This window comes from Antennarius striatus, chromosome 21, assembly GCF_040054535.1.
Source record: "Antennarius striatus isolate MH-2024 chromosome 21, ASM4005453v1, whole genome shotgun sequence".
NCBI classification, from domain to species: domain Eukaryota; kingdom Metazoa; phylum Chordata; class Actinopteri; order Lophiiformes; family Antennariidae; genus Antennarius; species Antennarius striatus.
Genome location: NC_090796.1, coordinates 14,166,593 through 14,192,890, shown reverse-complemented (window position 1 = coordinate 14,192,890; position 26,298 = coordinate 14,166,593). Strand labels below are relative to the sequence as shown.

The window sequence follows — 26,298 nt, the reverse complement described above, 5'->3', positions numbered from 1 at the left end:
GATGCAGAAAAGTAAGAAAAACACATTTTTTTCTTATATCAGTGTAGTTAAAAGAAAAAAGTCACGTTGAATACACGAAAACATTTACCTTGAGTAGATAAATTCGACTTTTCTTTACTTCCCATCACCGTTAGATTTAAATTACCTCTAATTTTCTCAGGCTATTCTCTGTACACTCCCTCCTGGAATATGATTGGCTCTTATCTCTATCCCTTAACATCTCATTGGCCAGGAAAGTGCCTGTCAAGCAAACCTGACGCGAGAGACAAGTTTACAACTCTATACACGTGCGGCTGGTGCGTCAGGGCTCGCGGTGGCATCCCGCACAGAGCGGGGATATAACGGAACTCCATCACCTGAGCGCAACACGCAAACGGCGCGGCGCGCTGCTGTTCTGGGCCAGTTTGGGCTTCCTCACCTGGGGGGGGGGGCGCGGCAGGTATTTTTTGACACTTTTTTTTTTTTTTTTTTTGGAGGAGACAGGTGGATGAGGACTCGGTTTTCTCTATGGCAAGAAGATTCAGCGATGCGCGCCTAGGATGGCCGTGGCTCCTGAACCGACCACCCAGGGATGGCTATTAGCCGCGTCAGTAAACTGGACCCCCCGGCCCGCGGCGTCGTCAAGCAGGCGGCGGTCATGCTGTGCGCCCTCCTCACCTCTCTCTTCCTCCTGCACTGCCTCACCGGCCGCTCCATCACCTCCTCCCCGGTCAAGGCGCCCCACAGCCGGGCAGCGGGGATCTTCGAGGGTTGGAGGTCGCAGAGGACTAAAAGGCTGGTGTACGAGTGGAGCCCGGAGCCCCCCGGTCGCTCATCCTCCCGGATACCGGAGGATGTGCGCGCGTCGCGGGAGTCGGTTTTTATCTTGCCGCCTCCGGATGTAGTCGCGTCCGGGAAAGTGTCGCCGCGCTTCGCAGGTAAAGTGAGTCCGCTCGGGGAAGGGAGCAAGAAGCTGCCCCAGGCTCTCATCATCGGGGTGAAGAAAGGAGGGACCCGGGCTCTGCTGGAGTTTCTCCGGGTTCATCCCGACATCAGAGCCGTGGGAGCGGAGCCGCACTTCTTCGACCGCAACTACGAGAGCGGGCTGGAGTGGTACAGGTGAGTATATTTCAGTCTGCTTGGAGGAATAAAAATATGAAAAAACCCTCATTTAAACTCCTTTTTTTAGCGACATAAATCTTTTACGTAAATGTTTATTCACTATCAAACCGATAATATTAATGACATCATCCCCCCCTTTGGAATCTAGGCTTGACTCCCGTTTATTATTATCATTATAAATTTGCTCTAATGATGGATTGTGTTTATCCAACTTATCATTTTGTCTACTGCTACATCACTGACAGAGATTACGGCTCATAAATCTTTATATAACAACTTTTATACCAGTAACTTAATTGCTGCCGGATGAAGAAGCCTGTTGATTCATTGCGCTGCTCTGGGTTTGCTTTCATTAGATGTTATCAGGAGCTCATTTTGGTTGCACATTTCAAGGCTGACTTCTTTTAACTTTGGCCAGAAAACTTAGTGGGATGTCGGTTTATACTTTCATCATGTTGGGAAATAAGGAGTATATAAAGTGTTTATAATTCAAAAACGGTTTGTCTGTTAAAGCGTTAAACTCATCAGTTTATTTTTTTTAAATTTAATCTGCTTTATTGAACAATCTGAGAAGCAAATCAAAATTGCTGTGAGAATCTTTATTGGTATCTTATTCTTTACGGTGCCTCTCACCATAAATTAAAAAAAAGTCAATCCAAAACACTTCAATAAACTTTTAATACAATTTTAATAAATACAATAAGTGAGGTTTTAAAATAACAACTTTGAAAACAAGCTTTTTTAGCCACTTTCAGTCTGACTGTTCTTGGTTCGGTCGTGCGTGACGCCAGTGAAACTTTGATCCCACATAAACACACATTTACCTCCTCAATGTCTCCACTGCTGTTTGCCTCCTCCAGTCAGATTTGTGATTGATTTCGTCTGTCAAACTGTGTGTGTATGTGTGTGTGTGTGTGTGTATGTGTTCACATTTACTGGGCCTGTGGGGAATAATGGCGTTCTCTCTCAGTGGTTCTCTGTCTAATGGGGCATTGCCGGCATTGCAGCTCTGTTATTAAGACGGATTAGGGCCGTAATGAAAGGTTACCTGAGTGTCTCAGGAGGTATAATTCACCTTTTGATTGAGTTAACGCTGCACATAGCACCCTCTAAAAGCCTGGAGACAAAACTTTTACTCTCCCTTACCGACAACTCCCTCCAGATCCATCTCACTCACTCCCCAATCCCCACCTCCCCCTCAAAAAAAAAAGAAGAAAAAAAAAAGCTCTGGCTCTGTCCCATCTCCCACTAACACACCTCCCTCTTTGTGCCTCTCTGAGAGTGAACATTCTCTTTTCCCCATCACTCTTTCACACCCTTCTGTTTACCTATTCATCCATTGTGGGGTTTTATATCCATGAGGGTCCCATCTATCCCAAGGAGTTGCCAAGATTCCCTGGAATTTGGACCGTGCCTCCGAGGACGGACCGTAGTGCCGGTTCCCCTTAATGCTGCCCATTTTAAACAGAAGGACCCTTGAGTTGAAAAGAGGAATAAATAACTGTTACAACAACAGCGTGGCCCGTTCTGCCCAGGCTCATCTTGTCAGCTCTCCTGGAAGTTTGAGAGTCTTCCTGTTGATAGCTGGCGGAAGCTTTTGATTGGGTCGCGTCCATTTAGCTCCAGGTCACATTTAGGTGTTTTGGGGTTTTTATTTTGAGCTCATTAAATGTGTTAAAGCTAATGAATCAATGTGATTGCATCAGTAAAGTTAGCCAGTCTCTTATCAAAACGGCCACAGTCTCTGCGCCTGAGACTTATTGTAGTTATTGCAAAGTCTTCTTTGCGGATTTCGAGCTTTAGGTTTCAAATTTAACGAGTGGAGGCGAGAAGCGGCGTCCGAAAATACTCAGCAATTTTAACCCTTTAAAAAAAACAACAACAACAACAACAAAAAGGAATTTGGTATTTGTGAAAACAAGGCCAGCTCTTCTGTGACTAATCGCTGTGTCTAATTTGCTTGAAGTATGTGATTCCTTTCATTAGCAGCAGTGAATGCAGAAAAACGCAAAAAGGCCCCCATCTAAGGCGACCCTTTGTTTATTGTCAGGGCTTCGGCATGAATCACTCGTCCCTGTCTCTATGGGAATGCATGGAACATACTTTTCTTTTCTTTTTTTTTTAACACCTCTAAGCCTTTAATGTGACGTGGCAACATCTCCAGCCTCATTTTCCAGCTCTCTCTTTCTCTCTCGGAATTACGCTCGTCTGGCTTGTTGTGGGAATTTCCATAAACTGCTTTCAAAAAGTCACACACCCAAAAGCCATGATGTAAAAAAAATGTGTAATTTATTTAAGGGGATAAAGGTTGCATGGCTGTCACCGACATGAATTATTGCTAGCTTTAAACTTTATGTGTCCAAAAAGATTCCAAATCTTCAGATGAATCCTGCGTTTATTACAATCATGTTCCCGACTTGAAACCAAGACTTTTGGAGGTGATTTACTTTCGGCTGGAAAAGATAAACTGAGTTTTCTGCATTTTAACATCGTTGAATTTCATGCACTTTTTCCTTCTCTGTGGACTTCAGGTCTTTTGTTAAACTGGAAACCAACACCGAGCCGATCTCCCGGGTCGGTCAGTGTTACATTTCACTACACATTTCTCAGCGGTGTATCCGCACAATCGCAGACAACCATTTGGACGTTTGTTGTGGAAATAGACACTCAAGGCGAACAAGGAGGTCAGTCACAAACACTGATCTTGCAGCACAGTCCCATGCGGTAGACTAGTCAGTGTTATGTCTTTGGCCTACTTGGGTTACTGATCACCCAGCTTTCCCCTTTCTGGACCCAGCTGCAGTTCCTGTTTGATGTCTGCGGACCGGTTGGATTAGCCTTCACCAGCTCCTTTTAATGGGTTAATTACCCTTCACAAAAACACGTGTGGCCTGCTAAACGCCAGGGCATTGCACCCCTAGCCGCGCCACACGCAAGGTTATCTCGATGCAAACAGTCGCAGTGCGGCGTAGGAGACGACACAACGCCGCCCGAGACTTACAGCTGTGTCATCCCAGAAGAGGCCTCGGTTATTTTATCCGCTTCAGCTCCTCCTTCAGTGTTTTTCCTTCGCGTATCCAAAACTTAAAGCCACAAGAAAGCAAATGAAGAGCGTGCTCAGCTCGCAGAAAATCACATTAAAGCAGGGGTTTCCCTCCTTATGAAGCTGGCCTCATTTGAAAGGATGTTCCAGAAGAACCGTAATCATAAAAGCAGCGACTGAGTGCTTATTTGTGTTAGAAAGCAGCGCTGATTCATTCCATATTTCTACTCCGTATGGCGTTTGGCTTGGGAGACGACTTCGAGTGTGAATTTATACAGAAATGTACATGAATTTTTTTTCTGCAAGTCAAGAACAAACAAACATATAAGTGTGTATAATAATTACAATAATGATAGCGTGTGCCTGTGGGATTACGTTCCATGAAAGCTTCATTATCGTTTGCATTTTTTCCACACAATTTAAATAAAAGAAGAAGAATAGAAAATAAAGTTATCAAGGGCTGATGAGGAAGAGCTCTCTGCGTTTGAAACAAGTCCCAACTTTTGACATCCCCGTAGGTCGGCTGTGTTCGATCGGGTGGCAGAGTTTAAACTCCGGCCTCATTCGCCGCTTCCTGCTACGCTTCACTTGGAGCGCCGGGAGCTCTCGAGGACCAGTGGAAAGGATGACACCACTCCAGAAGGGAGAGGCTTGATGTTAGCGCCGAAGAATTTACTGAAGAGCTTTGGAGTTGTGCGTCTCATAAAAAGTAGTCGGTGCTTCACTGGAGCTTCCAGGAGTGTAAAAGACCCAGAAACACATTTGGATATCTGTAAAGCGAACGGGACGAGTGGCGGCATGTCTGTGATGATGTTTATTGTGCATCAGGTTGTCATGACAAAACCACACACTAGCAGGAACAAGACCTCCGTGTGTGTGTGTGTGTGTGTGTGTGTGTGTGTGTGTGTGTGTGTGTGTCTATACCAATGGTTCACACTCATGGGAGGACTTCTTGTGGACTGTTGCCCCTGGATGCATCCCAACCAAGAGTAAAAGAACAACATGATCTTCAGTTTTAAATCCGGCCGATGTGTTTAGTACAGTTCAATCTTCTCCACCCGCTCCCTCCCCAACGATCTGAACTCCGACTCCAACATATCTTTGCTCGGCTATCCGGATTTATATTACACGATATTCCTTCGCTGGGCTTTGTGTGTCTGTTGCGTACAAACCCTTAAAAACGTGTCTCTGCGGTGTCTTTAGCGCAGCTTTGAGCGCAGCCATGTGTTTAAGCATTTCTCTGAGGTGCAGTTGAGATTTTTAACAGATTTAACCCATTTCCTCTAATTGATCCCCTGATTGATTTACCCTGTTTTGACATCAGGTTGGAAAAACATCAAGCAGAAGTGAAGAAAATTCTTAACGGTCCCTAGAAATGGGTTTTGATGCTAGCCTCAAAAAGTGACATGAAAAAAGCATGTCAAGAGAGCTTTTGAATGTGTGTGTGTGTGTGTGTGTGTGTGTGTGTGTGTGTGTGTGTGTGTGTGTGTGTGTGTGTGTGTGTGTGTGTGGCCTGGTTGCGAGGAGCGCAGTGCTAATTTCCGGACAGGTTTGCGGATGCCAGGTGTGGTAGGCAGGACTGGCGGGGGTTGGGCGGAGAGGTCACGGTTGGGGTCGCGGGGGGGGCACATGGAACGTGATCGCCGCGGACCTCCCCAGCACGACCCCCGAGCCGCCTTCGGATTGTGAAAGTGATTATCGGGAAGTATAATTGTAAAACCGGGACGCTCGACTCCCGGCGGAAGCATGCAACCCACCCATGCCTGTCGCCCCCCCCCCCCCATTGCCAACTCCTTGACCTCCGCCACCCCCCACTGACATCTTTGCGTGCCCTTAGCAGCTGACCCTAGCAGGCCCCATGTAGGGGAGGTAAATACAAGCAAGAGGACTATCCAAAGTAGGGCCTGTCAGCAGCTGCCCTCTGGCATCCTGGGAATCTGCCCCCAGTGGGTGAGTGAGGACAGGCAGCAGGTGTGTGTGTGGGGGGGTGGGGGTGGTGCACACCGCAGACACCACCTGGGTCTCCACCAGACGCTCACACCTGATCTGCTCACCTGACACACCAAAAATAAGAGCCGTTTTGTTTGTCGGCTTCTTGAGACCCAGCGAGACTGAATGAGGCTAACCGGTCGCTTTCACGCAAAACATTTCCAGCCTCGGGGATCAGAAACGCGATTGATCCCGGACCGAACGTACCCTCCATCGGAGTTCACGATGCCAGCAAATGGGACGGCAACTTTAAGGTCGGGTTACATTGTTTCTAGGATCTTGTTGTTTATTCACTTTTGGGTTTGTGTGTACACTAGTCAGCAACCTGTTTGACCCCGTCGTATCTCAGACCCACTCAGCTTAGCAGCTGTCGGTCTTTTTTTATGAGGTATTAGCCCCTTACAATATGAAGCATTTATTCTGGGATTCATATTTCAAAAGGAGTACTCGAGGTTGCTTTTTTTTATTGTTCCTGACTGTGCAAACATAAATATATATATATCTCTGTGTAAAGCTAGAATGCTCCATAATCCTTTATATCGTTTTATTGTTTCTGAAGTTGAGATGTTTGACCTTTTCGGCTCTGTAGCTCAACGTTCCGGTTTTTTTTGTGTTTTTTTTCTCCGCCGGTGTACCTGGAGCCCTTTACAAGTTTAGTGGTTTTCAAGAAATGCCGGTGAATGTCAGTGATGTTTATTTCCCTTGAACTCCATGGAAACATGCCAGGTAATGTTTTTTGAAATTACAGTAGTTTTGCCCTCAGGAACTTTACAAGAAATGTGACTGGAATAAAAAATAAAAAAAAAGAAAGAAAAGGAATGATGTTTGCATTTTTTTTCTGTTCCTCTAAGTTTTATTTTTTCTTCGTCTTGGCAACCCAAAGTTGATGGAAGTTAAGTGTTATCCTTGCACAAACAAAGAGAGACTGTAACCCTATCATTTGGCACTGGCGAGTCGGGGGAGCTTTGGACTACCCCCGTTTCAGCTCTTTTCGCAGAGGCGAACGAAACAAACCGCAAAACAACCTCCAGAATTCATGCATATCAACATTTTCAGAGGATTTGCCAGAGCGAGTTAGGAATGTGCAGCCAAACCTATGTTATTTGGGATCAGGAGAGCTTGGTAAATGGATGGAGTGTGTACACGTCTCAGCCCTCAGTAGTGTGGATTGGCAGGAAAAACCAATGCCTCTGTGTGATGGATCTCTCTTTCCCATCTCACAGGCAACAGCTTTATCACAGGACAGGGAGTCCTCCATATTTTCCACCAGAGAGAATTAGACAGAGACAGACAGAAAGAGAGCGAGAACCAAAGCTGTGGAAAAGCCTGGGAACCAATAAAAAGAAGGAAGCCCTCTCCTCTTGGGTTCTCCGTTTTCCGTTCCAACTTTTCCTTGAAATACCTTTTCCATATATTCATTTGGGAACACATCTCCGTCCTGTTTTTCAATACCTCCCGATTAGAAAAAAGACATTTGAATATTTACTACTCCAGGAAGTTTGAAGGTTCGTCTTTCCAACCCTTTACTTCCGTTCACTCAGCGGGAAAATCTTCCAATATTTTCAAGGGTCTTTTTGAAGCTCCCTGGCCAAACGTTGTTTTTCCCTCCCTGCCTGTGCGCTTAAAGGCATGGACGCTGACAGTCTTGCCATGTGCGCTATCTGCAGCTGCCTGTGTGGTGATAGGATGGCACCAAATGCTCTTTTTTCTTGCTCCATCGGGGTATGGCCGCTGCCAGTCGCCTTGGCAGAGGCCAAACTACAGACGTGGGAAGAGGCTACACCAGACGGCACCCCAGGCACAACCTCTGTTTGACTGCCCAACCTGTCTCCATACAAAACAAAGAATTATACTGTCGCTAAGCTCGTGTGTGTGTGCGTGAAACGAAGGATTGGCATTTTTTTGGCACGGTCCACAAAGAGACCAACACATTATTTCATTCACATGTGATTTCTTGAGCTTTCAACACTTTTACATCCAGCTTATTCTCTATATTCCTTGCTAGATGGCGAACAAAGAGTCGCATGGTAGCGATGAAGGAAATAAAACATTGTGAAGATTAGGGTTTGGCAGTACTATAGACCACGACCAGAAATCCTGCACAATTTTTAAAATAGCTAATAATGGAGGTGGTGAATGGAGAGAGGATGACAGAGTGGCATTTAATCTGCTTTGAGAGCTGCTTCTTTCAAACGGGAGCGCTGCAGATCCGCCGCGGTTTTGAAAAGCTACCTGGTTCCTCAACTGGAAATCCAGCTGTTCAAACAAACGCTTTACAGTCTATTGTGTCTGAAGATGGAGAGGTTACATCGAAAACAAAAGGACCATTCATACTGCTGTAATAGCGAGATACAAATTATCAATCAAAACGGACTCCTGCGTCTATTTTATCGTTCATCACGCGTCCAGCTGCTCTACGTTTTTTTTTTTTTTTTTAAAAACCTCCACAACTTATAGTAACCCTCGCTTCCAACCTTCCCAAAATGTCAGACGGCTTGATTAAAGAGAAGAATGTGTTAGAAAATGAGTTTGCCACCCCGGACCAGTTTATTGATAGATGGAGCGCAACAGCATAGACTGCGTCTTCTTACATAAAGATGGAAGAGGGTGATAAAGGGTCCGCATCGCCCACAGGAAGTGATTGATATGCCCACAGAGGAGTGCAAGGAAGCCATCCAGTAATTCAATTAATCTTAACCTGAACACCAGTAATTGCTGCTGTAACTAGGTCTGACCGTGCATTAGACAGGAGGGATATTGCTGTCAGAGGAACATGTCCACCTAATAGAACCAGGAAACGCCGTGCGCACTTCTCAGGAGTCGCACGAAAAAAAAGGGATTCTTTTTTTTTTTTTTTTTTTTTTTTACAGCAGGATTCTGCCTCCTAAAGATGAGCATTTGCATGGTAATCAGAGGAGCAGGGAGCAGATTTGCTTCAGTGATGGGCCATTATGAGAGGAGTGAGAGATGAATCACAGCCAGGTAATTACGGACGCGAAAAAAAAAAAAAAACCAGCGAGGAGCTTTTTTTTTTTTTCCGCTGCCGTTTAAAAGACGCGTACCTGCAATAAGGTTATGTAATCATCTGTGAAGGAAATGTCAATTCATTTAGCGAAATACACTCATTATCTTTCTTGCCGATAATAAAATGAGCAGATCCATACCGCGACTAACATCTGTCTGTTAAATATGGATCTACTGCCAGCAGATGGTTATCATGGCGGAGCGTGAAAAGACAGGAAGTCGGGAAGCCGCTAGCCTCTGTCCGTAGGTAATGAAATTTCCTGAACGAAATTTTAATTATTACCTGAGAATAAATTTATGGACCTAAGAGAGTCGAACCAAACCTCTCATCTGAGTCAGCCAGAAAGAAACAGTTTTCCAAAACTTCCCAGAACCAACCAAAAGATGGTTTAAATTTCAAACCAGAGCTTTCTCCGCTTCACGCCACGACTTTCTTCACAGCTCTCATCAAATGAACTCAGCTATGAGCTGCATTGTCCCCTCTAATGGAACCAAGCCATTGTCTTTCAGTTTAGCATCTATAGCAGAAACTCTTTGAACACACTATCGATCCTATTGTTACTTAAATGAGCATGATGGACCCTAAGAGAGGGGAAGATGGGACTCCTTCATGTCCTGGTTTTATGCGTTCTCTGGAAATTAGACGTCAGCAAAAACACCGGATGCGTGAAGTTTAAAATCTATTACCCAGACCTTCCTTTTTCTCATTCTTTAGCCACGCCTACTCCTTTTGTTCCATTCCAGAGCTAGACTTTATTTTTCATTTTACATTTTTGACAGTCCTTTTTAAAAAAAAAAATTATTTACCCAGCTGGCTAGCTGTGGGTCAGTTTGGATGAAGGGTCATTTTAACCGTCAAACGTGTGGTCGGGGGCCGGAGCTCCATTATGTCATTATGTTGTCAGGGTTTGATTGTTTATTTTGATATCTTCGTCTCACGCAGTCACATCCTCCCCGACAGTAGCGGCATCGATAGGAGGAAGCTCCTTGTTTTTGAGCCGACAAATAACACGGCCAGATGCACAACATGTAGCGTTCAAAGTCTCCTCTAACAAGACGGCTTTATGCTCCGTAGCCACCGGACCCCCCTCCGCCGCCTCCTCAAACACGCCCCTATCAATTATTAACCCGGCCAATTAGCAGGGCTGCATTATTCACCAGGAAGCTGTGATCACATCCATTAATGGCACTGCCTTGACTCATTGTGGGTCTCCCATGTGGCCCTCCCCTCTGCAAAACCCCCCACCACACTCACGCACACACACGCACACACACGCACACACACACACACACACACTTCACTGTAATGCAAGAATCCAACATATTCGTCTCGTGTTTCGTACTCATTCTGTTTTTATTTTTCCCATCATGGTAATAACATGGTAATAACACCGGCGTTAAAGCTTTTAGCAAATAGTTCCCATTTAAATACTGACGCTGCTTGTAATTCCTTTGTAAGTTCATTATATCTCATTTAAGGTTTTTCATTTGAGTGTTTAAAATACTAAAATGAGACCAAATGTAGACAAAGGACTGTAATGAAAACCAATGAGAATTATTATTTCAGTTCTATGCATCACAGAAATCCTTGAACGCTGAATTTTGAATGTTGAGGAAGAGCATCCGGGCCCTAACATTGAAATTCTAGTTCTATTCATATTTCCAAATGAAAAAGAATTTTTCTTTTGATATTTTTTCCCCTTAACATTGGAAACATGTTCCAGTATCTGCACACGTCTGCCACATGGCTCCCACCCGCCTGGAGGAAGCATGACACTCGCATGCACGCGTGAGTGTTGGACGTTGAATGATGCAAGTTACGGCAAGCAAGCGAGAAAGTGAAAGTTAAAGTCGAGTCGTACCTGGGGAAAAAAAAAGTCCATTCTAAGACTCACGGCTCGCTGAACACGTTTCTCTGCAACACAAATAGAAAGTAAAGCTTGTGATGAAGCTCAGTGTGACGGCAGGAAACCGACAGGGAGTGACATCATTAGCAACGCTCACATTACCAGACTGACGTGACTCAATTCCAGTTAGTTTTGTTTGGTTTTTTTCCATTACTATGGCCCAAATCAAATTATTTCACCATTGCCTATTTTTTAAAACATCGTTTTTGAGTCAGACGCATTTCTCTGTAATAGAGCACGATGTTCTGTTTTGGCTGGTCAGTTTTTGCACATATAAACAATCACTTTTTAAATTTACCATAGATCATGTCTCAAACTATAAGATGGGTCCTTTGAAATAAACTTAAGTGTTTAAAATAAATTTCAATAAATCTCGGGACCTTCGGGAACCTATTTGTAAAAAACTCAAACAGAACCAAATTTAGATCTAAAATTTTGACAATGAGCCAAGAAAGAAATCAAAATTAACTCTAGTTGTGCAATAACTTTGTAAAAAATTTACAATAACTCAAAAATACAAACAAAAACAAGAGTATATAGTCAGTGATTTTTTCTGTCCTCTCGCGCGTTCCCATGCTTCAGATCAGCTCATCTTGATTGCTGGTCGCTGGGATTTATGGGCCCTCAAATCTCTGCACAAAATCACTTCCTGTTTTTCCCGTGTTTACCGGACACACAGCCGGGCGGCCGCACATTTGATAAAAAGTGATTTATTTTCATTTGCTTATCTGCTTAATTGATGTCCCCCGGGCCTCCCTGACTGCTATAATTTCATTATACAAACAATTTAGAGAAGTTTGATTAACACAAATGGGAGTTCAGGGCCTCCACTGATTTACATGTTGGCTCCTGCACGTTCAGATTCACGCTCCTCGCCACGGAGTCTCCGTCGTCCTTGCACTGGAGTCATTAATAACCGCTCCTCATCACAGCAGACAGTAGCGAGAAAACAGTTTTAATTATTACTCTATTAATCACGGCAAAATGTTGCTGCGCCATTTCGCTGTGACTCTTGTTCGAAGTCGACATTAAACATGTCGAAACGCCCGTTTTGTTTCAATTAACATGTCCGATTTAACATGCGTTTCACGCCTTACTGAGCTTCAGCTCGCTGGCAAGAGTCGATACGTGACGGATTTCAAATCCTCGCCTTCGACCTGATCCTCATTACAGCCATTGAGACGCGACTATATTGATTTTGTTGTTGGAGATTCACCACCAGCATTGATTTATGACCCCCCCCTTATGAAACAACTGAGTGTAATTAGGCTCATATATTCGGAAAATCTCGACTGCGGCGGCCCTCGATGACGGTTTGCTTTGTTTTGCTATTGCGAACGTCAACCTGAGAAGTTGCTAACACTAATGGAGGAGCCTTAACGTAAAATGCGTGGGGGGGGGGGGCTAACCGCCAAAACTCACACGTGTGTCTACGCTCATGCATGATCCCGACACGCTATTTGTTACATCATATTATTTTCCACTCAGCTGAGCAGTCGCCGCCCCGTTTCTGCTCCAGTGTTTTTCTTTCTTGAATCCGACCTGCTCCTAAACGGGGGTCGACATGAATCCAGCAGGACAGGATCCCCCCCCCCCACGCCCCCTTCTGCACACATATAGCTTTTACTTGTGGCGATTGAGTGCCAGCGCACGTTCCCAGCGCTCCCCGATGAACCCTTGGGTGCACATAATAGCAGAAAAAAGTGGCTCCTAAGAAGAGGTCTCTGGAGTCTCAAGGTGAACTTACAAACACCAACGTTGAGACTCTGGACACACCACAGTTTTGCACGCCGCACTCTCGTAAGATTACACGCTCGTTCAACCGTCGGCATCCGTTGCTTTCAACCAACGCTCCATATTATGAAACACTGTTTTTTTCTTCGCCGCCATTTATTCCATAGGCTTCCTATCGCATTACAGATGGCGTAATGTAAATGCAAATGTGATTGAGAGTGCTTCATAATGCCCCCCCCCACCCCCACCCATTCAACTGTCATGAATATGAATGGCACTAATATTCTTTTCATTTTCCTTTGCTTCTTTTTCTCCAGTAAATGTGTTCCCCTGAACGATGGTGCACGCCCGGCCCCTCCTCCTCATTGTCTTTACACTCTATTTATTTATTTTCTAATTGTAATTTGGATGCCGTTGTATTTATTCATGCCACCGCCTCTCCTCTGGATGGAAGGTGCATTTGTCATTCAAGGCTGGCAGAGTCTGACTCAATAACAGCACAAATATCCAGCCATTATCTCTCTGTGGAGCACTCCCTCAATGTTAATGTGTTTTTAGGACGATTACATCAACGTGAAATACTGAAAAATATCCCCTTGATTGATAGCATGAATCATGAAGACCGCCTCCCCTCCCCCCTCCTTGAACACCCCATTTACCATCGCTGTGGCAGCATGGTGGGGGGTAACTGCCTACATGTAATCCCCTGCTCACACAAGAGAAGGTTGTGATGCGGGGTTAGTGATCAGACAGCCTTTGGTGAGAATTTCATCGCTGGTTGTTTGAGTGATGCGAGCAAATAGTTGGATGTTTCAAACTGAAAGAGACTTTTGGTCAACCTTTAAGCTCAGGCCAAACCTTTAGAGGTGAAGTTTTAAAATGTGGCATCAAATTCATCACTGAAGTAGTTAAAACTCCTAGAATAACATAACCTCGGTTTTCAGACCACAATTCATTCCTGAAGGCTGTTCGATTAGCGATTTGTTCGAATTCCAAATACATTTTTCCCATTACAAATAATGTAAATGGTCTTAATCCGTTCCAAGATGCTAGAAAACTACCTTTTTTCAAAATAATATGTTATTTCATGATGTCATTTATACATCAAATTGTACAGAAATGAAACATATCAAAGAAATGTAAAAAAAAAAAGAAGCAAACATAAGAAAGAAAAACAACGACGTAATCAGGTTAGCCTAAGGTATGAGTTACTGTCGTAATTTGGACAGATGTTTACGGTACCGTAACTCGTAACTGTAGGCAATGGAACGCAAATTAAGTGAAAAATTATTGAATACATGAAGTTAAAATAAAAAGCACATTACCGTCACGTTTTCTCTCGACTTTTCTTGCCCTTTCTCGCACTTGGTGGCATAAAAAAAGCTTTTGTTTGACTTCTAAGACAAAAAAAATTCCGAATTTTTTGGTTGAATTCCAATCTGTTTGATGTCTAAAGCGTTCGAAAACCAAGGTTTGCTTGTATTAGAATATCTCAAATTACGGTTCTCTGATGTGTGTTATTTACTTGAGAACACGATAAAATCAAATCCCCAAGACAAAATAAAAAATACCAAAGCCTAAAACTCAACATCATTTTCTTTGTTGGTTTGTTTCTGTGCTGGATTTCCCTCTCTAGTTTCAGTAGCTCCTTTTTCTTTGTTGGCAAGGGAAGAATAGAAACCTCTGCTACACTATAAGCATTGTCCTAACCCCGACAATGAGGTTCTGCCCTGTAATTACCATCTATTTCACAAACCATCCATCTTCGCTGGCGTAAGGCTGACAGGCTAAAACATTAGCACGTTGACGCCGCTCCCCGTTACACTTCATATTGTCTTCCGGTTTCCCAGATGGGGTTACCGCTCTGCAGTCCGGCTGGAGGAAGACGAGCTGCCTTCCTGTTTCGCAGCCAGTTTGGCTCAGCCAGAATTGGGGCCTCTCCGGTCTCTCTCACTGGGGGTCTGTTGGATTCTGGGTCACAGCCCAGCCCCAGGCAACCACTGGCTCCGTTTAGCCATCCCGTGTCATTTTAGCCCCTGTGACATTCCGCGGTGGGTAATTATTCACCTTTTCTCTCAGCGACAACCTGGTCTCCATCCTGCCCCACCTTGTTTGGCGCTCCTTACAGTCACTAGCGAGCTCTAGCAACTGTTGCCGATGGCGCCACGGCCTCGCACACCTCAGCATCACCTGTTCATTATGCATGGCGCTGCTGCCTCCACACAAACAAGCTGCAGGAATCTACATTTTCCCAGAGTTATTTATGAAATGGATAATGCACGAGTAAATGGAAATCACGCAGTCGACCATGTCTTTAACCCCGGCGCCACCTTTGCCTGCTTTCCCTAACTGCAGTCAGCTTGCACCGGGTGAACAGAAATCATTCTGGTGCCTCATTATTACCAAGCTGGTTATTTTTGGAGAATTAAAGCTCCTAGATACCAAAAACGAAATATTATCTTCACCTTCCTACATCTGCGTCTCTCCGGCGCTACGATCAGGAGAATGAGTCAACATGTTCGTCATGACTTCGTGTCAAAAGAAGTCATGAGAGGCAGCGTTCACGCTAATCTCTGCCCCTCTCTTTTTTCTTCCGTGGTGGCGGGAGGGCGCGAGCTTGCCGGAGTGCTTTGCAGCGGCTTGGCACAAAGATGAGGAAAGCAATGCGAGGGTGCCAGCCGCTTTGTATTCCAAGTCTGGGAGTGAATGGATGGATGGAGGGAGGGAGGACGGAGAAAATGAAATAGGAAAAGGTAGAAGGCGGAGAGGAAGAGAGCATGGAGACGGCGTAATCACTTTTACACTCCCCGATATTGCCCTCCAACCTTTTCGACTCTCTGCTATCCCCAAATCTGGTATACTGTGTTCCGACCATTCTTTTAGCAGGAAGTTGAACTCAGGATTTGTAAGTATTTCATATGTTTAGCATCGCTTTGCTGTCTTGTTAATTTTTTACTCTAAATTATCTGCCTACTTTTAGTCTCCACAAAGTCGCAGTTGTTGAATTTTATACAGAAATGGTGCTTCGCTGCCTTTTTGCCTTTTTTGTGAGGCAAAATACTAAAAGACAGTAAAGACTGTAATGGAAATCAGGTTGATGGGCACAAATCTCAAACCAATAACTCTCTTTTCCACTTGCATACGGTACTAGACCAGATCGTTGGATGGTTGTCATCGGAACTAACTGAAGAGAAGACACAACAACGACAATATAGATAATCAGCTGTTCGGCATTTGCTCGAGAACAGTAATGAAAGAGTTTGTGTTACTCTAGAAAGAAATATCACCTATAGATTATCCTGTCGCGATCCCACGAGACTCGATGTGAATGCAGTCATTGTGTCTGAGAGTTAAACGTCGTTACTTCTCAGCGACAAGATGTTCCGTCTCGTCTACTTTAGAACCCTTGGCTCGGACTAATTTTGGCTCTTCTATATTCTTGCATCTGAACAGGACAACGACTTCTTTTCAGAAGTTGTGCTATTTTAAAAAATCCCAGGCGATTTGCAGACGGAGCTCTCAGAAGTGCTCCAGAAGACTTTCAACCTGTCAACTTCCTACTTTAATTGTATGTGTTGGGAACACTAAAGTTTTCACCGCTACAGTATCGTCAGGATGGCAGCGTGCTTATAACTGTTGTGGGATTGAGGAATAATTTTTAGATTAAAGCAGATAAAAATGGAAGTTATAAAACAGCAGCCGCCGCACATTGCAGCGAAAATGCTGAGGCTCTTTTGCCACATTTGTGAGGTTATAATTAGTTCTAAAGATTTACATCTTCAGTAAGAACCAATGAGTTTGAGGCCATGTGATACCGACAGCATGAGGATGTCAGAAGACCTTTTTTGGGTTTACATTCTGTAGGATTTGCTGACAAAGTAAAACAGTTGACAGCTTTGTCTTTATTTTAAACGATACACAACAGGGACGACTTCCTTAATGTTCTTCCCTATAGGTAACCGTGATGCTAATTCAATAATTTTTGCAGGAACTCCATGATGGATGCTTGTCGAGCAGTAACACAACCCACAGCGAGTCCTACTGCTTTACCCTCTTACGGCGTAATGGAAAACACGTGCAGCAACAACTGCTCACGATTAAACGGAGCTGAAAATAGTTGATTTTTTGAGTTTGTAATAACTTGAAAATGAAAATATTGACCAAGAATGTGTATTTTCTAAAGCAAGAATACATTCATAGATCAATCCTCGATAAGAAGATACATTAAACTGATCCTCTAAGTCAGTCTGCTCGTGTTTTCCTGCACTGACAATACAATGAAAGCTTTATGTCCAATATTACAAGCCTGTTAATAAACCATCTCCAAGATCGCAGAGGAAGGACCGGGTAAAAGAGTTTATCGGCCAGCTTCCTGTTCGTTCAGAGGATGATGGAAGAAAACCTCTATAAAGAACATCATGTCCTTAAGGAGTTGGACCTCGATCGAAGATACAAGCGCAAACAACAGGCTGAACGTTTTCACCCCAATAAAAGCAGAAAAATGTCAGACGGTTTCCGTGTCCATCGGTGAAATCAATATCGCCTCTTTGAGCCGGGGAGGAATGTTGACGGCAGCGTCTCCCGGTCGACAAAGACAGGAGGCGGAAAGGATTGTTTTTTCTGCCAGCCCATCAGTTTGTTTGAAGCTGGGCTTTAGTTATCAGACTTTAGCTTTTATATTTCTTCAATCAAAAGCTTTTATATGTCTGAGCTCTTATAATTGAGTTGCTACACTCAACAGCCAGAGCAGCAGCTGAGTCACAAAAGTAGGATTTATGACAGCAAGTTATATTTTTTTTATATTTTTTTTAGCATAATATATGTGGGATTTTCAGCAGACTGAAATGTTTATATTGAACGTTACAGCAGCTTGCAATCATCGCGTCCCAAAGACAAAAGCCCTAGCCCTTTTGTCGTGGATAATTATCGTGGAGACTTCCAGTCAAAGCTTTCCATTTGGCACTGAGCAAAAATTCACGTTCGATTTTGCTCCTTTTGCATTTGACACAGGGTTTTTTATATTTTTTTATTTCTTGCATTCAAATCAGCCTTAAAAGCAAGATTTAAACCCCCACAGAAATGGTTTCCGTTTTAGGCAAGTGGTTCTCTGTGACTTTTTCCCCCTCCTCAGATTATTTCAGTAGCAGAAACTATAGAGAGGGGATAAGGAGGGCTATAGAAAGACCTAATGAAGACACTTTCAGTATATTAGTGAACATTCAAGAAGCACAATACCTTGAAAATGAGCTTTGGTATTAACTCAAGTTTAAGTGTCTTATCTCCCACAAGCTGTTGAGACCCAAAAAAACTGACTTGGCTGGAAAAAGAAAATAGCTTTGAGCTGTTAGCAAAGCTGATCCCACTGAAGTATCGTCTCCTCCTGCTCCGTCTCAAACTCCATGTAACTCTGAACAAGTGGGTCAGAGAAATATGAAAAAGTAATGTGAGCGCCGGTCTGAGAATCCACTCAAAGACGTATACCCAATGTGTTGACATTAGATATATTGCAGAGCTACAGTTTGTGGGTTATAGTTAGTGGTTAGGTTTTTATAGTAATTAGGTTTAATGGAAAATGTATCACCAGATGAAAAACAGCATCAGTTTCGGTGGGTCCTTTCAGACACTTCCAAATCATTCATGTTACTCTCACTGCATTTTACGTCTGCCATTGAAATTAATTTTCAGTCACTATCTTAGATCGAAGAGTGACTTTTTTACAAAAAGCTTAAAGGTGTTAAAATGAATGTTTTGTTTCTCATACCCATCATGTTTGATGATTATACTCACATTTATCTCTTAAGTCAGACATGCTGATAAGGAGTCAGAGTTAAAATAACATAAACCACTATTTAAGCATGAGAAAATTCTAGTTATAGACTGTTAATATACTATTATTAATATGGAGATATGTAAAACTACATAAACTATGTTTGTCCTTCACATGTCAATCTTAACAACTTAAAACATGCCCTTAGGTTTCTTTTGGAATGCAGAATATAGAACTACTTTCGAGCAACATATACAGTATATGGACATGTTATCATATAAAATACCAGTTAGACGTGGACTATTTTTTATCTAAGCTTCTATTTCCGAGCCGTCTCTGTCTGCTCCCCCATCACTCTCGTCCACCAGGCATCCTCCCAGCCTCCTACCTCAGTTGGTGAGGGTGAATAATTCACAACCAAGCGCCCATAAAGATAAAGCTTATTTTTTCCCCTTTCATAACAAACCGGAGACTTGTACTCAAGCACTGAGAGAAAGGGGGAAAAAAAAGATTCTGTTAAAAACACTGCTGATAAATTTATAAGAACATCTTGCAAAGCTAACTCTATAAATGTTTTACCAAAGTCCATGGCTGTTGTTATAAGGGAAGAAAACTCAATGCCCGGTGATGTATTTCTACAGGACTTCATTAAAAATGAATTATTACAGTTTATTATACAATATTATTCTAATCCATATGGAATCATTTTAACCAAGCAGCACATAACAGATGTCTGATTATTTGTCTGGACAGAAATAATTTATGAGTCGCTAATGTTTGTTTATACTTTAAAAAAGAACAAAACAGTGGAAAAAAATTCTTTAACCAACTTAAAAATTAAAGTCTAATGCAGAGGCGACATAACTTGTAGGTCTATGCAGCTCTTCGTCATCTTAAAAGTTTCCTGCTTGTTGTCTTTTAAAACTTTTATCAATGACACTGTAAAATCTCATTTCCAAACAGGACCACCTGCACACATCCTTTTTATCTAATTGGAGACGCAACTGCTGAGTTTCCTGTGATTTAAAAAGCTGTCGTATTAAAGTTTTTCATCCAGTGACATTGCTTTTTTTGCATGTCCCAGGTGCCGTGAAGCATTCTCTCTTTCCCCTTCTTACTCTTTATCAAAATCGAGCCATTTCCCAGCGGAAGACGGCAGACTATGTCCTCCCATGTTGTTTTCCAAGAATAGACTATTCTCTTATCTTGTAATTGTATGTCTCTCAAAATTGCTTCCTACACCCTACGGTTCCCACGTACTGCTCTGATTTCAGTCTTTAATTCCAAGAGCCCATCTTTTATAATTTCTCCTGAACTCAAAGGGCAAATTGCTTGAGAAATTGCTTTTGTGTCATTAATAAAAGAACTGCATTTTGTATTCTTAACAAAGCACAGCCCTGTGTATTTATTTTTTTCCCACTAACTTCGTCATCGCAATTGATTTCAAGCAAGATCTTGTCGGGTTAATACAATGACTGGGGCTGCATATAAACTGCTTTAGTAACAAAAGATTATTTTCAGATGTTATGCCTGACATTAATAATTTGAATCCACTGTTTAGCTCATATGAACCAAAGGAAAGTCAGAAGTCGGTCAGAATCAGTTATGTTTTTCCGTTCTCTACTCTTACACCACCGGCAGCTGATCTCAATGTTTGATACACATGAAATCCTCCAATTAGATAACTACAAACATGCTGTTCCATTCAATTGCCTCTAATCCTGTGAATTCATATTGGAGGAGAGTCCGGTGGGGAAAGAAGGTCAGGTGGGTTGAGCTGAGACCGTCAGGTTTATAAAATAGATGATTTCCAGAACCGAGGCCTCACACCTGTAATCCCTGACCTTTAAATAGTTGGATGACGACGTCACCATCTCAGCCATGGCAGCGCTGCCCATTGCTGGCCTCAAAAAACACGGGATTAATACTAAGGGGAGGTGAATTAGAGATTGTACAGAACATACTTTTTTTTTCATTCTTTACTATTTCTAAGGGATTTGCAGAGTAGTTCTAGACACTAAGATTTAACATTGACTCTATGTGCATCAGTGCCGATGTCTTGTTGGCTTTCCTCTCACCACATAACAGCCATTACTCTAAATCACCCATCCCCCCTTATCCATTGCCTCCTTTCTCCCTGACCTCCGCTAGCATCCATTGACCTGGAAAATAATCTGGTGAGTCCAAGCCACCAGGAGCAGCGGTGGCCTTTGCCTTGCCAGCAAACAGCAGAAATATTGAGCCAATTACAAGATTATTATCTGGTGTCGGTGGCAGGGGAGCGCTGTGGGAGTGCGGTTATGTCTGCCAGGGCTCCCTGCAAGATGAGGAAAAATGAATCAAAGCCTGGTGGGGGGGTGCGGGGGGGGGGGGTGGACAGCACTCATGCCCACTTGCTTGTATGTCTTTACAACTCCTGTCAACTGACAGACATTGGCTCATATCCAAGACCAATCCTGAAAAGGTCCGGGATAACGTCAGGGAATGGCCGGTTCACAAGCTGATCACTTGTTGGGGTTTTTTTTTTTTTGTCCCTCTGTAATTACGGTGTCAAGTCGTCACATTATACATGCACCTGATTTACAGTAAATAAGACCTCATGGCACAGTCAGACCTTTTTAGCATTCATCCAACATGCAGACATGAGTCACAGCCCGTATGTGAGGACACAGCTGAATTAGTTCGCGGGCTGAAGTTCGTTTAGTTGGGGGAAACGAAAGCAGCGAAGCATCGGGGCCTTTATTCCAAAGTGGTTGCTTTATAGACAAGCCCACAAAGGATGCATTGAGTGACGTACTGCACTGGATTTCTTTCTTTTTTTAATGGGGAATAGAGCTGCCTGAGTGAGTCCTGGCACACTTCCCCTGCTAGTTTGTTCCATATGAAGGGAATGACGTACAACTATGACATATGTTGTTCTGTCATGAACAGAATTATTATGCTCTAAACTTCTTAGTCCTCCGATTTTTTTGTTTGTTTTGTTTGGGCTTTATTTTTTTTTAATTTTGTGGTTTTCTTTAGCATTTTAACAAAAGCCAAGGCAGTGAATTTGATTTAAGGTGGAGGGCAGAGTTCACTCGCTGTGTTTCTTAATTCCATTGGACCCTGTGCCGCCTGTGTTTCGTGCTTCGCCGAGCTCAGGGAGTCGTATTTTAGCAGCACGATGAAGACATCAAAGCCAAATCTGGAACTGCAATAAATATTAAGCACTTGGATGGTTTGTCATCCCTTACATCACCTACCCTCCTAATAAAGTTTCATTTGAAAGCCCGACATGCTTCTGTTGAATGGAAAGAAATACTCCAGTGTGGTTCATGTACTGTAAAACCAACTGACTAATACCTAAAGGAGAATATGTAATGCACAGTTTTATACAAGCGGCACTTAAATCATTGGGTTATCAACAGAAAAGAACGAGCATTATTTTCAGAAACATGTTTGAAATGGTAATGTGATCCTGTGATTAATTCAGACACTACTGGGTATTTGATCTGTTTACAAGACAGATGCTTTAACCATTTCAGCTACTGCGCCACATCAAGCTATACTCTATGAGCACTGATTGCTGGGCGAATTTTAAAGTCATGACGTAATGGCTTCTTTGAATTTCTGATGGAAATTTTTCACCATCCATTAATATGTTTATATTAAATAGGAGTAAAACACTTTAAATTATCAAAATTTGCTTGCAGGTCTTTAGGGGAGTTAGAGCATATGTTGAAAAAAAAGACCTGTAATGATTAAGCCTTATTTTTAATTTTAAGACTACAAGTTTGAAATGAATGAATCCCTCTTGAATCTGCTCTTTGCTTTAGTGTAACACACACCTGACTTTCCAGAATAAATTGTCAGCAGTCATGAAGTGATGAAGGACCCAACTAAAGAATTAAACAGTCCATCATGAGCAAAGCATAATCTTGATCATCTGTAATAACACGCTTTGACCAGTTTCATATATCAGCACTCCAGAGATGAACCTGTACATATCCTTCCAATAACTAAAACATTTATATCAACCTGAAGAGACAAATGCTTTATGACCTTCATATACAGGCCTCCATATATGACCCTTATACCACATACCTCACAGACATTGCAAATCCCCTTGCACCAGCACGCTACTGATGTGAGTACATCAACCACAGAATAAGTTCGACACACACCATCAAATATGGATGCTTCTTTCAGTACAAGCTCATTTCTTTTTCATTAAACAACGCTGTTCTCTTATGCATCATAAAGTTGTGGTTCCGCTAAGGGGTTGTTGCCGAGGTCTAGTTGTTTCCATATCAGCAAGTAGCCAGCAAAGTTAAGAACACGCTCAGGAAGACTACCTGCAAGCCAGCATCTTAGATCACACATTTCCCAGTAATTAGTCTGTGTTCTTTATTATTGGTCTGTCAGCGTATAGTAGCCATCGTGGTCCCAGAAGCCACCGGGGTTGTTTTAAAGCACCATTATACTTCCTCAGTCTGGACTCTTGGGGCGATGAGGTGGAGCTAATGTGAGAGGAAAGCATCCTTGTCCACGTTCCACTTTACACAGCTATGGGACAAGTCGCAGACACTGAGCTGACTCTGGAGGTCAGGCCATGGTCAATGTAGCTGGTGTATGTCGAGACATCAGTGCATCCGTGTTGCCACTCTTACCCTTATCGACCACTTCCTGCGAGTCCCACTTGCGCTGACCTGGAGAACATCCACTCGGGATACTCAGCCACTTCTTGTTTTGACATTGGCCTCAAGGTATTGACTCATGGCTTTTAGATCTATTTCACTTCCTACGCTGAGCACAACCGGAAGCTTTCTTTTTTTAAAACATGCATCAACCAACAGAAACACTGTTGTGCTGTCACTTCTGTTTGGGATTCGTCCTCTGACACACTTTTATTTTTTTATCTTGAAACTTACATCTTAAATTTTTCAGAGCGCTCATCAACTGATCCACTGAATCATTTGGAATTTCATCAGGAATCCGTCCTTTACAAGATTGAAGTGCAGAAATACCCAAGGAATAGATAATATCCTCTCCTCTCAACAAGACATTATTGCTTGTTTGATACTACAGTTACCATTAATGTTTGATCAAATGGCAAAGACCCCTTTTGGTTGGCAATTTCCATGTTGTTATTCATGAATGCCGACAAGGGGGGTACCGAATCAGAAAAAGGGATCCTGGAAGGCAATCACAAATTGTGAAAGTTCATTTGAATTGATCATGACAGCTTGATGTCTTGTAGGAATCCTCTCTCTTCGTGTAAAGCACATCCTCGGCAGAGATATAGATGTCCTTTGTCTCGTTTCATTCAGTGATTGTGAAACGGAGCATAGTTGTTTACTGGCGTCTTTCCACGAGGGATAAAACCAGAGAACCTCACAAGAAAAAGATACGCAGCAAGAGGGGAAAAGCTCCGATTTGACCACACATGTGCTTGCCACTGCTTGTCGGTCATGAAAACAACAAATTGAAGTGCACTCTTCAGAAATTAGAGAGGAACTCTTTCATTTAAGGCCTCTGTCACAGAAAGCAAAGTGTGTCTACCTCGGGAAAAGACTGGGCCACTTTGTCAGCGCCAACCCTCACTCTAAGCAGTACCAGCAAGCAGATAAATAATTGACGCCTGCATTCTGTACTTTGGTGAATTTTAAAGCTGTATTCTGCTGAGGCTCTAAATGGCAGAGGGAAGGACGCGTTAATCATTCATGTGCTGCTTTTACCCGCTTTGCTTGAGGTCACTGTCCTGAAGGCAGCTGGGTAGAAGGAAGTTGAAGAAGAAGGGCGGCATGGCCAAATGGATTAGCTTGCTCCTTCATCCCTTTTATGAGTTTGTGGTGGAAAGGACTCAAAATCATGCAGGGAAGATTTTTTTAGCCAAACTCCATGTTGGGTCTGGTTGAACTTTGCTGGTGACATTTAAAATATACTTAATCTCCAGGGTTTCATTCTGCAAGAACAGAATGAAGGGAAACAAGAAGAGGAAAACTGCAATCCTGGAATATTTTTGTGATAGCCGACCGCTATTTGCTGAGGAAAGTGGAGCTGATCAATTATGCTGAGTGAGCCTTTTGGCTCAAGTATGAATTTTTCATATCTGGGACTATCATAGTCTGGGTATAGAGATTGGTATTTGTCTTCTCCCTCCATGTTGGTGTGAAGAATACTTTCTTTCAAATGGACCCGGGGGAGTCTCCTTCTTGATTTCACAAGCCCTCAGGCTGCATTAAGAAACACTCGCAGCATCTGCATACTTTCGCCTCGTGAATGGCATATAGCACGGCGCCAAACCTGCAAATCAACATTTGGTCACTCTTCTTGGCACGGACGAAAAGAGACCTGATAGAGATCAAATAAATACTCCACTACAAACAGCTTCCAGTGTTATTCTTGATTGATTGGATTGAAAGGTTTTGATGACATAGCCTGACTTCATCCAGTTGTAGTGTTTATTGTAATTAGAGCGGTTATACAACTGTGACAGTTGCACTGTGTGATTCAGTCAGGAGTTGAGGTCAAACAAATATATCACTTCCTTTTCCCCTCCTTTTTCTAATTTTCTCCTCCTAGGGACTTGATGCCTAAGACCCTGGAGGGCCAGATCACCATGGAGAAAACCCCCAGCTACTTCGTGACCAGAGAGGCTCCGGCCAGAATCTCCGCCATGTCCAGGGACACAAAGCTCATCGTGGTCGTGAGGGACCCGGTCACCAGGGCTATCTCAGATTACACACAGACACTGTCTAAGAAGCCTGACATTCCCTCTTTCGAGAGCCTCACCTTCAAAAACAGGACTACAGGGCTGATTGACACCTCGTGGAGCGCCATCCAGATCGGCATCTACGCCAAGCACCTGGACAACTGGCTGCAGTACTTCCCCATGGGCCAGATCCTGTTCGTGAGCGGCGAGCGCCTCATCAGCGATCCGGCCGGAGAGCTGGGTCGGGTGCAGGACTTTCTGGGCCTTAAGAGGATCATCACAGACAAACACTTCTACTTCAACCAAACTAAGGGTTTCCCGTGCCTCAAGAAGGCAGAGGGCAGCAGCAAACCTCACTGCCTGGGTAAAACCAAAGGGCGGACCCATCCGAACATTGACCCCGAGGTGGTGCAGAGGCTACGGGACTTCTACAGGCCCTTCAACATGAAGTTCTACCAGATGACGGGACGATTCTTTGGCTGGGAGGAATGAATGTGTTTGTTTCTGTGAGACTGAGGTCTAAGAGAAACACTGCATTGGAGTACCTAGAGAAACAAGATTCTGAGAATCAAGTTGTAATATTTCCCTAAACATTGTACATAATATAACAAGAATATCATATTATAAAAATAGTGCTAATTTTTAAAAATATATTGTGTCAAAGAATTTGCAAAAAATACAAACTACATTTAAAGCAAACAAAGCAAAATATTTCTGTGAAGGAAAGTTAGGCAAGGGCAAAACATCCATTGTGACCTTATAGTGGTTCTACTCCCCATTTAACCTTTTATCATTAATATCACAATAATATAATAATATAATCACAATAAATGACATTACTTATCATTTTTGATGCTTGTTTCAAATGTTCAACTGTTATATTTTTATACAACACCGTAGGATACATTCGACCTAAACAGTATAAAAACAAGTTCTTTAAATAGAGATTTTTTTTTCTAAAAAAAAAAAATAAAGTTATAGTTTTACATTTTAAGATTAGTGTCATTCTAAAACTATCAAGAAGTTTTGCAAAAAAGTT

At 42.9% G+C, this 26,298-nt stretch overlaps 1 protein-coding gene across 1 annotated transcript; it reads left to right on the top strand.

The window, feature by feature from the left end:
* The first annotated feature begins 351 nt into the window (after positions 1 to 351).
* On the top strand, positions 352 to 26,079 carry LOC137588334 (heparan sulfate glucosamine 3-O-sulfotransferase 3A1-like). The gene is made up of 2 exons (XM_068305356.1): positions 352 to 1,098; positions 25,130 to 26,079. The coding sequence occupies exons 1-2, from the start codon at positions 572 to 574 to the stop codon at positions 25,749 to 25,751; spliced, it is 1,149 nt and encodes a 382-aa protein (XP_068161457.1). The 5' UTR covers positions 352 to 571; the 3' UTR covers positions 25,752 to 26,079.
* Positions 26,080 to 26,298: the final 219 nt, after the last annotated feature.